The 17,549-nt window shown below is 35.2% G+C and overlaps 2 protein-coding genes across 2 annotated transcripts in view; one reads left to right on the top strand and one right to left on the bottom strand.

Annotated features, from left to right (window-relative positions):
* MCPH1 (microcephalin 1) overlaps positions 1-17,549 on the top strand; it is a 135,349-nt gene that overhangs the window by 36,809 nt on the left and 80,991 nt on the right. Inside the window, exons 11-12 of the mRNA XM_086608337.1 lie at positions 1,074-1,236; positions 7,436-7,513. Of these exons, the coding sequence (XP_086464463.1) occupies positions 1,074-1,236; positions 7,436-7,513 (241 nt within the window). The remainder of the gene's footprint in view (positions 1-1,073; positions 1,237-7,435; positions 7,514-17,549) is intronic.
* Positions 11,947-17,549, bottom strand: part of ANGPT2 (angiopoietin 2) — a 47,548-nt gene continuing 41,945 nt past the window's right edge. The window contains 2 exon segments of the mRNA XM_086608336.1: positions 11,947-12,107; positions 13,520-13,650. Of these exon segments, the coding sequence (XP_086464462.1) occupies positions 11,947-12,107; positions 13,520-13,650 (292 nt within the window).

The raw sequence follows: 17,549 nt of genomic DNA, 5'->3' as shown, positions 1-17,549 counted from the left end.
TTTTAGCTGGGGTATTTGAGGAGCTGTAACTGAATTATTTTCTGTGAAGTGAAATGTAGTGAGAATGAAAGTAACCCCAGAGGCTTCTGGAGATGTTCTGACTGTGCTCACATTATATCAGTCATTAACTTAAATGTTTTACCCAAGAGGATCACCATTGTGATAGAAGATGTGACTGTGTTCAAGGCTGTGCTTAATTGTTTTGTCTCGTGTGGCATGCCATGGACATTTCCAAGTGAGCAGAGAGGATACTGGAACTGCGCTTTCATTTACAGATCTTTAATGATTATTTATAGTAATCATCATTAGTAAGAACAGTAAATTATTCTCATGCAACAGCTTTTCTCTAGTGATAGCAAGATCTCACTGTTTTCACGATTATGTATTATGATGTATTTGTATTATCATCAAGTATTTGTCTACTTTAGGGTATCTATGTAGAGAACTCAAATTAGAATTCCAGTTGTAGGTGGCTGTTCTGGATTTTATATTCAGTTATAATGGCATTTAAGGATAAGTGAATTTTTAATTGAAACATTGGCTCAGATGTATAGGTAGCACCTTGGAACTTTAAGACTTCTCTCTAAATTAGAGAAGCATTTAGACACAGCATTTTATTCATATGCTGAAAATCCAGTGCTTCCTAGTGAAAACCTCTTTAAGAGTGCTGTGTCTAAATGTTTACATGTCCTGCTAATACTTTTTTGATAGTACTGCAAAAGCAACCAAGAATGAGGCTCTGTTGTGCTAGGCATTGTACACAAACCGTATGTTAGATAATTCCTGACTCAAAAGCATCTATTTAAACAGATAAGATAGATGTGGGGAACAAAAGAGCTTTGATATGCAAGTAGATATGACTGTGTGATGACAAAAATGGTCTGTTTGAACTCTGTGGGAAGGCTAATGAATTTAGGGATGGCAAATGGGTACAGGCTCAGTGAGAAAAGGATAAGAAATGATTAGTGAGGAAAGAAATGAGATGAGTTTATTTGTCTTGTGCGTATATGCTTTCATAATTCTGCATATCCATTCAACATTGTGTGTTTTTTTCCCCCTTTTTTTCTTTTGAGGAAACAAAATACAGTAATTCAGGTGGTGAATAAACTTGGAGACTTTTTGTTCTCAGATGAAGTGTGTGAAACAACAAGTCATGTAGTTACAGGGAGTCCTCGCCGTACCTTGAATGTTATGCTGGGAATTGCTCGTGGGTGTTGGATTGTTTCTTATGAATGGGTAAGAAATATTTTTAAATTTTACTACAGAATAAATTAAACTTATTTTATATAGCTGAAATATCAACCATATAACAATGTTTTGTGTCCATGCTATGCACAGCAGTGCAATGTTCATATATTCAGGCCTACCTAGAGTTATCTCAATCAGAGGAAATTTGTGTGATGCTCTGTTACTATGACTTAGTCCTTCAGTACTTCATTTACCCAAATTATTCCTGTATTGTACCTCAGTACATTAGCCAAGTAACATTAGTCAGATCAAATTTTTTATGTACTGATGTAATACATTTCTGCTGTGCTCCGAAACGTTATGTTCAGCATTGGTAAAAAATGAAAGGGAATTGTTAGATACTTTGCTGCGTAGTGGAAAAACTGCAAAATAGAAAAAAAAATAAGGAAAGCTATTTGTAGATGAGTAGTTTGGAGACAGTGTAATTTACAGAAATTATTCCCAGACATCCAGATCAAATAATGACTGTACATCCTCAAAATTTCTTGTGGACGACCACATAAAGTTAACAGACGGTTACTGTAAAGACAAGATAATAATGAATTGCTGCACTGCGTCCGGCTGGGATGGAGTTAATTCTCTTCCTCATAGTTCCTTTGGACTGGTGACCAAAATGGTGGTGATAACCCACCAGTGTTTTAGCTATTGTTCAACAGTGCTTACACAGCGTCAAGGTGTTCTCTGTTCAGCACCCCTCCCCAGGAGGTAGGCAGTATTTGGATAATTAGTATTCTGGCAATCACTATCTTGGAATTTCATTGCCCATTTCATGCACTGTGCTTCTATGAACCAATCCATGGTGAAGACATCCACACATCCTCTTCATAGACCAGTACTGACTAGTAGCAATGCCAAATTTTCTCCTGCTGTCTTACAGTCTACCTTTTAGACTCATCACAGGATCATCTGTATCCCTCATATAATACCAATACGTTACGCGGAATTGTTCCAAGGATAAGTTTGTTCCTGTAAGCATTGGATGAAATGCTGAAGCTGTCTTCACTCATTTTGTTGAGCTGCTATTTAGAAAAAGTTCTAAAATTACTAGGAGAGCCACATAAGAAGGAACTAGAGAAAAACTTCAGAATTCTGTTCTCCAAACCACAAGTTTATTCAGTCTTATAGTATCTGCTTATCTGTGAATATTACTATTCTTAATTTTCTTAGAACTGGGCTTGATCTTCCACTGAGGCTGGGTACAACTTTGTCCATAAATGTATAATCCCTCATGTAATTAAGTCATGAAAGAAAATATTACTTTGAACCTTTTAAAAAAATATGTCTTAATCTGGTTAAATCTATGCATTTTACGACATAAAAGCATTATCGTCTTATTGCTAATTGTGTCACTGGCATAATTTTGCCATCTTTTTACCCAAATTCATTAACTATAATAACATGAATTCATACTTTAAATAGAGAAGAGAAAGCTGAAGTCTTACTTAACCATCATGAGGAGTTCTATAGAAAATGAGTCAGGAGAATTTCATTTAAGCAAAATAATATTTTCTTTTTATTAATGCTACAATACTGAACCATCATCTTCATGGCCCTCCTCTGGACCCACTCCAGTAGCTCCATGTCCTTCTTGTGCTGGGGACCCCAGAGCTGAACACAGTATTCCAGGTGGGATCTCACAAGAGCAGAGTAGAGGGGCAGAATCACCTCCCTCAACCTGCTGTCCACGCTCGTTTTGATGTAGCCCAGGATACGATTGGCTTTCTGGGCTGCCAGCGCACATTGCCGGCTCATGTTGAGCTTCTCATCCACCAGCACTCCCAAGTCCTGGTAATTATTACTTACAAATATTACTTACCTCTGCCTTTTGACTCATAACATGGAGAGATAATTTAGGCTGCAATATTTTTTCTTCTTCTAAGAAAAACTTAAAATGATAATTTTAAAAGTGGATGTTGGAGAAATATCAATTTTAATCAGACATTTAATTTTGGTAGCCCTCCATTTACATATTTCAAAATGGGCTATTCAAGTACAAATACCATATGATCATTCAGTGTGCTAGCTGGATGGGTAAAAGGCCTTAAACAATGACTAGTCAAACTGTGTGTTTTCAGAGCCTTGAGAACTTGGATGTTTAACGTGAATTTTCCTGTGTAGTGTGAATATTGTATATTATATAGTGTAATATAAGTATTGTAATGTATATAGTGAATATGTATAGTGTAATATAAAAGAACATGACTGATATGGATACGCGAAAGAAAACTGCACCAAGACTAACCTTGTAGCCACATAACCTGCAGGATACTTATTGGACCTCTATGCCATACAGGTTGCCTGCTACTGAATTAGATAATATAGTCCATACTTTCAACGGAAGATTGATCAGCTTTATTCTAGAGTCCAAACCCAGAGGAAAACATTCTTTAATATAAGAAGTCCACAGAAAAACTATGCTTTGCCCCCTCTCCTCTTCTTTCTCTATTTCCTCCTTTCTTGGGTCCGCCATGACCGGCAAGGCAGCATTCTACTAGAATCTGATACATTCTTAATATCTCAATGTTACCAGCTGTATTCTCCTAACTTCTGATATTCCTATATCCAGCATTCATGCTTGATATGTACTGTACTGCTTTATCATTACATTTTAAGCTAAGTCTTTTTTAACTACACATTTGAAAACTTCTAGATAGCTCTGTCTTCTTAATATAAACACTTTCATATTCTGAAGTATTTCAATTTTTCTTTATCCTTTTCCACATTCTAAGGAACTGTTGAATATGAAGATGTTACTGACTTAACAAGAAAAAGTAGTTTACTCAAGAATAATATTGCAAATCATAACTTGGTTTTGTCTTGCATGAATTTGAAGCATTTTTTTAGTGTTGCTGTGAAAATATACTGGTTGAAAATTTGTCTCTGCCAAAGTCAGAAGCAAACTTTCAGTGACTTAGTTGCCTTTGTGTTCATGAAAACTGTTCTAGTGAGTGGTGACCTAATTATTTACTGCAGGACCTGTTCATGAACTCTGTATCTAATTTTCTTTTTATCTAGGAAAGTAGATACGATGCCTTTGTACTCAATTCCAGAACCATGATAGACAAGCATTAATCCATCTTTTGTTAAGATAAACAAAATACATTTCTAAACAAAATTCTGTAAATACTACAAGGATTGATAGAGGTTGTTACTGTAAAATTGGCCTGGAAAATGAAATGGGATTACTTAATCATAACTAATCTTTTGGGTTTATATTTTAATCTATTTGGGTTGTTTGCCAGTTACTCTTGGTACAAACATCATTTTGATACTATAGGGACATGGTGTACACATTATACAGCATAGTACATCTGTTCCTGCTCGAGGTTATTTACAACGAAATTGTTTTCATGCAGCACGTCTTTGAGAATTGTATTAGAAGTTGCAATTTTCCTGGTTCAGTCAAAGTTGATTTATACTGTGATTAAGAGAGAAATGGCTTGGATTAACAAATTTCTTTGATTTGCAATAAATACACACAACTTTAAAAATAAAGCTCACAGGTTTCAACATTCTTATTGTAAATTGTAAAAATTGTAAAAAATATGCACAGGTATCCCTAAAATTTATAACTGAAAATCCTAAATTGCAGTCTTAACTCTATGTTTTTAAGAAATTACTGTACTTTTCTTGGCTAAACATGGCAATGGATTACTATGTTTTGAATATTTTTCTAAAGCTCATTGATTTATTAATGTGCTTAACTCATTTTTAGGTTTTATATGATATAATGACTATAGAAATTATTTTCTCTTTTTGTACAGCATTTGCATTTTCAAATATTTTGTGGTATGTTTTCTAAAAGTAAACACAGTATTATTTAGATGTTTGTAAGAAACTTCAACAATAAGTTTGAATATGTACTGCTTTTTATTATCAACAAAAAATCACTGTTCACTTCCAATAGCCTGCAAAATTGGACACCTTCCCTCCCCTCACAAGTAAAACATCACTTGCCACATCACACAAAGCACTAGCTTTTGTAGCAGTTTATAGACGAGGTTGCTGGTTCCCTTGAAAGTTGTCAAGCATGAGCTACTTTGGACTAAAGACTATAGAACTTGGTTTTGATAACAAAATTAGTTTCTATATTGTTTGCAATTTACTTCTTGTAGCAACAGATCTGGGGCAAAAGAGCCCTTTATAGAAAGTTATTTTCCTGCATACAATTAGGCCATTTTATAAGATTTACATTACTAGTTTACAGTCAGTCTGCTCAATCAGTCAGCTTAGAATCTTGTTTAGTTACTGAGCTGTAACATTGTAAAGGATAACTTTATCATGCTTGATATCTATCATGGCAATTTTTGTCCAAGAGGAGCATCTCGTAGCGCTGCTCCCCAAATTTTGTGAGGTAAAGTTTTATAATTTAAATTAAAACTAGCAATACATGGATTTGTATGGCATCTTCCAAAAGAACAAAAAAAAAGCAGAATATTTCAGTTAATTGTGAATCGAGCATGGGAATCATTTCATGCACTGATGAAATTCAGCTCTTTGTAAGGTATATAATGACAACAGTTTAATGCTGCATGGCTGTGCTAACACTGAGAAACAGACATCATCTACTTGAAATAGCTAGAGAACTGTTTAGGGAAATTGTGACTGCCAGAGGTAGAATTATCCTGAACACAGAGATTTACTTTCTAATAAATGCCATATAATCCCATTTTGGCGTATACATACACTTCTTGTTCACTTAATACTACCTGCTGCTGTAGGAGCAGCAGGGTATTGGGGGGTTGCTGTGGTTTTTAAGGTTGCATGTATGCATCGTGCTTTCTCTCACTATTGGGTAACAGGGCTTTTTGACTTTTATTTAAGGCATGCCAAATGGCAACTGCAGGAAGAATGTTGCGAAGCTCAAATATCTGTTAAAGGGGAAAGTTGTTGAATTGTGTGATAGTGGACAAGCTTGGCAAAAAAACTACGAGTCTTTTACCTATATGAGAAAGTTTATGGTTCAGCTTACAGTGATGAAGCCAATGGGGAAAATGAACTGCTCTTCCATCAGAGTATGCTTCAGAATTTAGATTGTCTAGAAATTAGTAGGAAAACACTCTTTATACAATTCAAGGGCAGAGCCCTGGTAGGAACTTCAGTCTTTTTCCATTTTCCCATAAAGACGATGCTTTTACCACTTGACGAATAGTCTCTGAACATTCTTTGTGAGGCTTTTAATATTATAGTCTACCAGCTGCAACTTATAATGATAAATTGTTTTGAAGAATGGTTTAGAAAATCAACTCAGGAAAAATGCTGGATGGAGTAGTTCTGGGACAGTTTTACCAAGAAAAAAAAAAATCTTTCATAAACTGAAAATATAACCATTTCAAGTAGGTTTTTTTTTTTCTGTTAACCATTTTGTGGTGGCCCTGATGGGGACAGAAGTAGTTCGAAGTGTTAGGATAGCTAGTCTCCGAGGATCATGTTCATCCAGCATTTCAGAGCTCAGTTGAACGCAAATGATTGTGTGTTTTCCAGACAGTCAGTTCTCTGCACTGTTAGCAACCTTTTTTTATGCTCTAGAATGTGACGTTGACAGAGAAGGACATGGAAGAAAATGAAATTGAGCTTTTCTTCTTTGCAGGCTGATTTATCTATGTAATGTGGATTATATACAATAGTTGTGTAATCTCAATCAGTAGTAGTGGGCTGATACTGGTCCAATATTGTTTAACATCTTCATTTATGATCTGGATGATGGGGAAGAGTGCACCCGCAGCAAGTTTGCAGATGTTACAAACTGTGAGGACTATTTGATACACCAGATGGGCGTTCCCATTCAGAGGGACCTTGACAGGCTGGAGAAATGGGCCAATAGGAACCTTGTGAAGTTCAACAATTAATTGACCCAAGAGAGCAGAACTGAGAGAGTATGACTTCGCTTTTCAAATCTTTACTCTAATTTTGTGTATTATGACGCAAAAAGTCTATTTTTCTAATATCCTCACAAGATTTTAAAATTTAATGTAGCTACACATAGAAATATGATTTTGGTATTAGAATGGTTTGTTTTAGTTGTAAAATTTGTATCTTTCTGATTGCTTGATTTTTTTTTTGGTGAATCATTTGGTTTGGGTAAATGAAATATCAAACCAACTATTGCAACTGCACTGTTACTTCTAATTACACATTCAAAGCGTTTGCTATGTAAGAGTTCTACTTACCACTCAATTTATTTTAGGTTCTGTGGTCTTTGGAATTGGGACATTGGATCTCAGAGGAACCATATGAGCTTTCATCCAACTTCCCTGCAGCTCCTGTAAGTTTAATGGCCCTTTAAGATTGTGAACTTTCTTTTGTTTATGTAGATAATGATTGGCCCTTTAAATAGGTTTTTGTTATCAAGAAGGCCTACTAGAAAAAAATATATTTTTTTAAAGCAAATACTGCAAGGAATTATTTTTTCCTTCATCCAATACTTTTTGAAGTGTGTGCAAAAACTTTGGTATGCACAGAAAATTGATTTCACAATTGATGTCTGAATGAACTAGCTTCTTATTTAAGTATAAATGTCCTTTAATTTATTTGTGGCATATTTTATTTCTATCTATGCTTGTATATAAACTGCAGAGGCATGTTATCACCTAACGGAAAGATTATTCAGATCAAGGACTCAATATTTTCAGTCCAGAAATGACTTTGGCAATAAAAAATTACTGTGGGCTTCTAAAACTGCTAAGTAGGTAAAATGAAGCATTTATCCTGCCTTTAATGATCATTCTTAGTACTCAATTGTGAACTAGTGCAAAAATGTTTATGTAGGGGCTTGGTATATCTGTGCAGACCCAAGTGTATCTGCACTTCATGTGTTGTAATTGATTAAACAGTAATTTTGTTTCAGTTTTAGAACAAGTAGAATTCTAGCCCATTACTAGTCAATCATTCTAATAGTTTTGTCAAAAAAGGTTTCACAATTTCTCTTATATTGTAGCAGTTAGTTAAATATATTATCATCTGCTACTTCTTTCTCAAAGTTTCTTACAGGCTTTGAAGAAAGAACATTTAATGGGGTTTGAACTTTATTTTTAATATCATTTTATTAACTTGTAAGAACTTATTTTTAACATTCTTTCTAAATCTATAATTTATGTAAATTTACATCTTCAAGATGAAGACTTTATTTCTGAAGTTGTATGTTCTTAAAGTGTAGGGAAACTGTAGCAGCTATTCTGAAATAAGCCCAAAGAAATTAATAATCTATTATAATGCAGTATTTTTTCTAAAAGGAATAAGTAGATTTTTTTATATAGCAAATACATGATGAATGGTAAAACTTAATATGAAAAATAAATAAGAAGCATGTTCTTTTTTTCCTCCTTTTCTATATTTATATGAAAAAAACCACACAACGAAGAACTTAAGATTAAGCTGTCTTGAGTTTTCTGTTTCTTCTCAGACTACCTTGCTTAATAACCAAGTATGCTATCAGTTAACAACTTACATAGCATTCTTTGGAAGTGATTCCTGCTGAGGTTGCTTTTTAGATTCTGTTTACAGTTTTTATTCCTAAAGCAAAGTAAGGAGGGCTTGAGAAATGGTGAGAAGATAAAATTGGGGGAGGTTATGGTTGTACTGAGAACCTGAATTGCTTCTATTTGCAGTGTGCTCCTCTTGCAGAGGAGCAAAGTCAGTGTCCAAGGTGTTATTTCCATCACCTTTCCAGTCATTCCCTTCTTGAGTCATTCTGGTTTCTTACTGTAACAGATATCTTCTTTTTAAAGATACAATATCATTTGAGCATGAATGCTGTTTATATTCCTTTTGTTGTTATTTCTTTTCTTCTTCCTAAGAAGTATTTAGAGAAAATGGAAGTGCATTCTAGTTTTATATCCTGTTTATTTGATTATAGGAAGGAATTAAAAGAAGGGGTCATCTTGCTGTTAAGTTTTAATTGTTTGTACCAAGTCCAAAACAATTGTTACAGCCTTCTTTTTCCTATTATTGCATTCCTTCCAAAATGTCCTCCTCTCACTTCCCTTTGGTGTTTGCAGTTTTATCCATGCAATCTCATTTAGATAAAATGTAATTTAAAAAGTTATTCACTCTAAAATTTTCCATTCATGTTGATAAATTATTCGTTTCTCAAAAAATGAAAGTCTCATTAAACAATTGCTCTGTTCAATGTGTACATCAATATCTTTGATCACTTTTCCAGAATAGTCATCAAAAAGCATTAAGCTTTATAAAGACTTTTTCAGCAAATTGAAACTAGCCATACAATATTTAATTTTGCATTTAATTTAATTAAACAGTGTTTTCTTACTGAAATAATGAAGATTAATGCCAACCAGAAGTTAGCGCTATTTTCCTTTATCAGATTGAGCATTCAAACTGTGCCAGATCCTATCATGGTTAAGAAGCTTTTTTTTTTTTTTTTTGATTATTGGACTGGATATGCTTACTATCTCAAATATTGGGAGTATTTTCTTTAGTTGTCTGATTAAATGCAGTGAAGCAGTACAGTAATCTAGACTCAACATTTCTATTAAGTTTCATAGAATCATAAAATATTTTAGATTAGAAGGGACTTCTGAAGATTGTCTAGTTCAACATTCTGCTCCAAGGAACTTGTTCCAGTCCACCCTCATGGTAGTAAATAAGTTAAAAAGAAAATCGAATTTCTCCAATCCCAGCTTTTGTTTGTTGCCTCTTGTCCCTGTCTTGTGTCTCATTGCAGTGCACCTCCAAGAAGGGTCTGGCTCTGTCTTTGTGTCCTTGATCAGGTGGTTGTAGACAGCAGTAAGGTCTGCCCTTCCCCTTCTCTTCTCCAGACTGAAAAAGGTCAGCGCTCTTGGCCTCTCATGGCATGCCGTGTGCTTCATGGCATGCCGTGTGCTTCATGGCATGCCGTGTGCTTCATGGCATGCCGTGTGCTTCATGGCATGTATAGCCCCTTTACTAGCTTGGTGGCCCTCTGATAGACTTGTACTTTAAGATAGTTCTTAGAAATTCATGAAGGCAATTTTTTGAAGTATTTTTTCGGTTTAGGATAGGTTTATCTTTACAAGTTTGCTATACTTAAACAGTAATCTTTAATACAGTCAGATTATTTTATGCAACTCTTCAAATGATGACTGTTAATTTACATTCATCATGAAGTAATAGAAGTATTTTTTGTCTCTGCTACTCTTTAGTGATGCTGACACATTTTCAGGGAAGAATGGTAGTGGTGTGAATGGTGGGGTACTCAGTAGGAAACCAAGAGTTTTCTTCCATCTTTGTCAAAATCAGTTACTGTTTTAAGATACAATACTTTTTGTTAAGTAAGCCTGTCCAGAAATGTTGTGTCTGGGGTTTTGGTTTTGTTTTCGCATGAGATATGTTCTTGTCTTGTACCTAATTCAGTCATCTGCTGAAATTAAAAATTTACAAAATTATTACCTTAAGACAAAGACTAAGCATGAAAATTAAAACTTAATTTGGAGAAAAATCTGCACAAAATTATTTCATGTGATTTATGAAAAAATATCTTCTCAATCTGAACTGCAGTGTACAGTACACAATTTCAAATCATATAGTAATAAAAAAAAAATTTAAAAGCAAAAATCACCCAGTAGAGTAATTTATTCACGTTGTGTCATACATTGAGGGCCTACCTACAGAGAATTTCTAGGGAGAAGTCCTAACCTTACTGAAAAAAAACCCAAAAGTATGACTTTTGATAACTTACAGATTTTTTTTTCATGTTTTTAAAACGTAGTAATTTGTATCAACTTATGAGCATAAATTTAATTGTATCAAAGAACATGCATACGTTTTTCAGTTAGGTTATTTTTTACAGAACGTATAGATGTACTACAGCACCAGGTGATAACTAATTGTCATAGACAACTGGACATTTGGTGTTAATGCCGTTGTCTCGGTTTATCAAATACTGATCATTTATTTTACAGGTAAATGACAAGGAAAGAAAAAGTGCAATCTTCATAAAAATATAAAGAAACATATACTATATTGTAACTTGCAGGGATTTTTGTAACTTAAAGATAGTGACTGTAGTAAGTACGAACTGAAAGAAATGGTGATTTGTACACAGTATTTCCCAAGAATAAATGCAAAGTACTTAAATGCTATTTGTCCTCTGTTAAATAAAGTAATACAGGCTATTGGAAAAAATCCCTGAATAATTGTAAGAAGTTGTTTAGGAGACTATGGGAGGAAAGAATGTATTCTTTAACTACAGTATTGAGCTAATTACAGGACGGTATTTTTTTATGTACATAAAAGGCAAACATGACACAGAGATAAATAGTTCTAGATCTAGTTAAGTGTTTTATGTTAGACTAATGTTTAAAGTTCAGTGATGAGGCAAAATGCATATTTCTAAAACTATTTTAGGTATTTTTCACAGTTCCAGTTATTTACTAACACATACATAACATAAACGATCAGTAAAACAGAGTCCTTAAGTTGTCTGACAGTTTCTTGGATGTTCTTTTTATTCAATTCAGTTTGGCCAAATGACTGTTATACCAGGTTGAAGCTTTAGACTTTGTGTCTGGTTGAATAATATGAGCTTTAGCTGATCAAGGCTATTGCAATTCGGGAATTGTACTGAACTGATCCCTTCAGAACACTAGCACATGTTTTCTGGGCTTGAAAACGAGACAAGTTGCAGATGTGTGTTTATATGCTCAGCAAATGAAGTCTTTGAAGACTATACAATACATAATTCACATAATGCAAAAGCATTTAGAAATCTGCTGGTCGAATCATCATAGTCGTGGCTTTGAGAGAGTATCCGGAGCCTTTCCAGTAGTACCACTTGATACCGTTGAACTTGTTGTTGTTCTGTCGTAATGGATAATACATTCCATTGAGGTTAGAAGGACCACATGCATCAAACCACCATCCTGCAAGGCAGAAAACAAACAAAAACATCAGCAGATGAAAATGTCAGCACAGGTAATTTTCGTAATAGTATATAAGGATACACTGTTGTCCTGAAATGAAAGAGAAACCTAAAACCAGGTTTTCCTTCTTACAACTTGGAATTGTCAGTATATAGTATGTCCCTCAAACTAATTGTGTTTAAGTATTCACTACATATTCTTGAAGCTTATGTAATACATACTAGTTTAAAATTGAGAAGGGAAGACCTTCAGTCAAGCTTAATTTATTATCAATATCAAACATTATTGTTGACAGTCTCAGGGCAGAACTTGATTTGAACTATAATGATATTGAGTCTTCTTTGGTCTTATCTGCCCTTTGGTAAATTCCTGTTCTTTATAGATTTAAACTTCTTTCTTAATTAAGCATTAATTCAGTTATCTGTTTCTGTTCTCTGTGCAGCTTAGTTCAAAATCTCTGTGCTGAAACTTGGTAAGAAGGAAAAGGAGAAAAAAGCAGCCCAAACTTATTTTCTATCCTTGTGGTCTTGACCCATTAGTGGGTCATAAGGAAAATTTGTTTTTATTAATGGGATAATATTTTTGTACTTCTGCTATGATGGCGATAATGTGTGTGTTCTGTTTTGCAGGGCAGTAATCCAATTATCCTTTTGGATAAACTGAAGTTGTCTTTTGTCTTGCAACTTGTGCTATAGGGAAACAAACCATTGCTTAAGAGATAACACAAAGAGAAGTCAAATTTACAAAGCAGTTGTTTACATTTCAAAACGTGGAATTCTAGATTGACAAATTATAGAATGCCTTGTGTGGTTCAAGATAAAAATAGCACCTAAAACTCCAATAACTAGTGAATGATCATTAGAAAAATGTAGATACCTCATGTATGTGGTGTATCTTAAATTTATGTATTGCTATTTCATAATTATATTGAAATATGGAATTAAATATTTGTACCCTTCTGCGGCATGTACAGTATACAGCAGCTTTTGGGGCTTTCTTCTACTCTGGACAGTTAGGGAACAGGTTTGTGCCTAAAGAATCCAGAGCCCTTTCACTGGCCAACTGAATCTTTAAAACAAGGGTTTTTTAGGCGTGTTTTGATCTCTGCAACTATGTTATCTCATTTCTTGGAAGAATCTACTGTTGCTCTGGTTAGTACCACAATTACAGACTTCCCTGTACCCCAACTTGAGAGACTGGAGTTTTTTCTCCAGTTTTAATTTCTCTTGTTTTACTTTAACTAACCTTTTCCAATGATAAAATACTTAATTTGGAGTCACTGCACTAGCGTTTCTATCTGTGAGTTTTGGACTTCTTCATCAAAATTTACTGTCAAAATTATCACTATTTATCTCAGACAATTTCAGTGCCAATAAAAATAGGAAGACTGAGAAACAAAAAAACATTCCTACCTCCTGTTAGCATTTGTGAACATTTGCAAATACATTTGTCATTGTCTGCATCCTTTGTGCTAAAATCATTTCCTGGTTGGCTTATACTACTTATTTTGCCTGCTGTCCCAGTAAGCCCTTTAAGGTAGATCCTGTAGGAGTGAGGAATGGAAAAACAGTTATTACATGGAAGTTAACAGCAGTTGATCTGCAAAATAATGATGGAATAGTTTGCAATAAATATCCTGTTCAAATAGTTCAGTTCTCTTCTGGCCCGTGTACTGTTGTAAGCTGTTTTGTAGCATAACATTTTTATATGAGCGGAAATGGTCAGCACAATATTCTAATTGACAGCCTCCACATATGTAGAGATTACTGGATTTTTTGTGTCATATTAGAAGAAAATGAAAGCAGATAGTTAATAACTCCTGGAATTTTTCATATGTATCATGCACTTCTTAATACTGTAAGTACATTGTGTGCAATTATTTTTTTTAACCAAGTTCAAAAGCTTCAACCAAAACTCTTTTCATTCTTATTTTGCTGTTAGCACAACATGGCAATGTAACATTACAACTTTGCATCTATGAGAGATAATAGCATTACCTGAACTACTAATTGCCAATTAAGTTTCTCAATATTTCCCTTTCCTAATTACTCTTCCTTTTCATATCCTTCATAGATTTATTACTGTTAAATCATAGAATCATTTAGGTTGGAAAAGACCCTTAAGATCGTCAAGTCCAACCGTTAACCAGCGCTTCCAAGACCACCACTAAACCATGTCCGTAAGCACCACATCTAAATGTCTTTTGAATACCTCTAGAGATGGTGACTCTACCACTTCTATGGGCAGCCTGTTCCAATGCCTGACAACCCTTTCAGTGAAGAAATTTTTCCTATTATCCAGTCTAAACCTCCTCTGGTGCAACTTGAGGCAGTTCTTCTTGTCCTGTTGCTTGTTACTTGGGAGAAGAGACCAACACCCACTTACACCCTCCTTTCAGGTAGTTGTAGAGAGCAATAAAGTCCCCTCTCAGCCTCCTTTTCTCCAGGCTAAACAACACCAGTTCCCTCAGCCACTCCTCATAAGACTTGTGCTCTAGACCCTTCACCAGCTTTGCTGCCCTTCTTTGGACACACTTCAGCACCTCAATGTCTTTCTTGTAGTGAGGAGCCCAAAACTGAACACAGGATTCAAGGTGTGGCCTCACCAGTGCTGAGTACAGGGGGACAATCATGTCCCTAGTCCTGCTGGCTGTGCTGTTTCTGATATAAACCAGGATGCTATTGGCTTTTTTGGCCACCTGGGCACACTGCTGGCTCCTATTCAGCCAACTGTGGACCACCCACACGCCAAGGTCCTTTTCTGCCAGGCAGCTTTCCACCATTCTTCCCCAAGCCTGTAGCGTTGCATAGGGTTGTTGTGACCCAAGTGCAAGACCCAGCACTGAGCCTTGTTGAACCTCATACAATTGGCTTTCAGATCCCTCTGTAGAGCCTTCCTACCCTCAGGCAGATCACTCCCACTCAACTTGGTGTCGTCTGCAAACTTACTGAGGGCACTCGATCCCCGTATCCAGATAATTGATAAAGATATGAAACAAAACAGATATTTGTTTGCTTCAGTTCCCTGGCAAGGTAAGCTTTCAGTGAGGCTGCAACTGTTTGGATCTGCTTACACAGGTACAGATGCAATCTCAGTGGGGCGAGACACAGGACACTGAACTGGGGAGGCGATTACACTGCTATTACTGTGTTACGTTGAATTGGAAGGTCTTAAACTCTCTGTTCCCACAGTATCTCCCTGGTGACTGCGTTTCTGTATCAAATAGGTCATCCTTCTCAGAGGTATTCTATTTTTTTAAGGAGGAGATCTGACTCTGAGGAGAACTAACTTTGTCCCTAGTTCCATCTTAATCTTGCATCTAATTCTCTGCTTATGCTAGAAGCTGTCTTTGGTAGTTTAACAGATTATTTTAACCTATTTCATAGTCCCTATTTGACAATATTAAGAATGAATGAATTGTTACTCATTTACATTTCGAAATATCAGTTCATTATAGATTTTCTCAAAAATCTCTTTCAAAAAGTTAAACATTCTGGGTTTTTAAGGTGAGTTCAAAATTCTGTAAGCCAATTTCTAACATAAATGGTATTAAAGGTTCCAAGTACAATGTATGTGCCTAGGTTTGATTTTCAAATGTCATCTGAAGTCTAATGTAAGCAGAGTATTATTTATTATTATTACTATTCAATTTCTGAAAGTACAGCTTAGAATCATACAATTTCTGGGTTGGAAAAGACCTTAGAGATCATCCAGTCCAACTGTCCCTAATCCCCCATTAAACCATGTCCCTAAGCAGTTCATCCACCCTTTTCTTAAACACATCCAGGGATGGGGACTCAACCACCTCCCTGGGCAGCCTATTCCAGTGGCTGACAACCCTTTCAGAGAAGAAATTCTTTCTAACATCCAACCTGAACCTCCCCTGACTAGGCTGGGATAACTAACTGTTCTGTTAGGATAACAGAAGATGAGAGGTAGTGGATGTAAATTGAAATGAGAGGTTCTGACTGGATATCAGGAAAACTTTTTTCACCATGAGGGCAGACAAATAGGAACAAGTTGTGTAGTATCCACCTTTGGAGACCTTTATCAAAACCCAACTGGTTAAAGCCCTGAGCAACCTGGGCTGATCTCATAGCTTTCAGATCAGGAAATTTGACTCAGATGAAGTCCATTCTGATCTCAGTTTTTCTATGAATCTGTAAAATTTCACTTTTATGACCCAACTCATAATCTTTTCAGGTTCTAAAACATATAAATGTTTTTATGTAATGAAAGTTGCTCTTAATTGAATACTTTCTTAGTTTTTTTCTTTTTCATAATGTTCAATATATTCTTTAATCTACTGCGTTCTATGATGCATTCCATGTTTGGTTGCTTTTTAAAATAAAGTATCTATTTACAGACAACCATCTTAGTTTTCAGTAATTATTTTTTAATATTGTAAGTTGTCAAGGGTAATGACCCATTTTTCAAAGGTTGCCTTTATAAGTATTTTAAAGCATTACTTTAAAAAAATCTCTGCTGTAGATTCTGACTGTTTCCAGATGAAAAAATATTTGCTTTGGAGTTGAGACAACTGTATACCACTAAGGCATTAAGACCTAACATTTTGAGGGAAGGAGATGGATAGTTTTGGATTGCTTTGCATAAAAGACTTGAGTTGAAGCAACAGCATCAGTTCTCTTGAGTGTCAGACTGACTTTGTTTACAACAAATAGTTGCTAGAAATCTTGGAGAGATTAATCTAAATTTAGGCAATTTTTCTGTCCAGTCACCTTAAGCTCCATGAATCTGTAAGATGCTTATAAAGAAACATTTCCTGGAATATTTAGTAGGAAAGCATCTGTTATACTGTAGAGTCTCTAGTTTCTGTGTAACCAATCAAACAATACCAACTGCATTTACAGAGAGCCTGGAGAATGACGTATGAACAGCCCATATATTTCAGCTGTGACTGATACTGTTTCAAAATGAATAACACTATGATACTATTGAAAATGCACACTACTATGAAAATATTTATTTATATATGAAGTATTTCTTTTAAATGTATGCCATTTCCTATTTTACCCAAATACGTAAGAAGACATTGGTAAGCTTTACATTTTATGGAATGATGGGAGCATCAGTAATAGGTCCATTAAAATCTGGTGTTTAAATTGACAAGTTTGTAGAGAGTGAGACTGGACATTTGCTATTAGCTTCATTTGCACAGGTAGAAGCATTATTCTTTGAGAATCCAAGCCAATGGATCATGGAAGGAGAAGGTAGCAGTACCGCAGTGTTCTCTTCATGACAACAGAACAGCTCCTACTGGCCACTGACTGAAGTGGAAAATCTCCTTGCAGTACTGTTCATCTTAGTCATCCGCCTTCCAGAAATGTATTTATTGTCTGGAATCAGGACTTGATAGCAACAGCAGACAGGTTCCTATTGTCTTGAATATTGTGCTCTGCCATCTGCTATATTGGCAAGCGT

The sequence above is a fragment of the Tauraco erythrolophus genome, chromosome 2 (assembly GCF_009769465.1).
Source record: "Tauraco erythrolophus isolate bTauEry1 chromosome 2, bTauEry1.pri, whole genome shotgun sequence".
Classification (NCBI taxonomy): Eukaryota; Metazoa; Chordata; class Aves; order Musophagiformes; family Musophagidae; genus Tauraco; species Tauraco erythrolophus.
The sequence above is the reverse complement of the archived record's forward strand: the minus strand, read 5'-3'. Positions and strand labels throughout refer to the sequence as shown.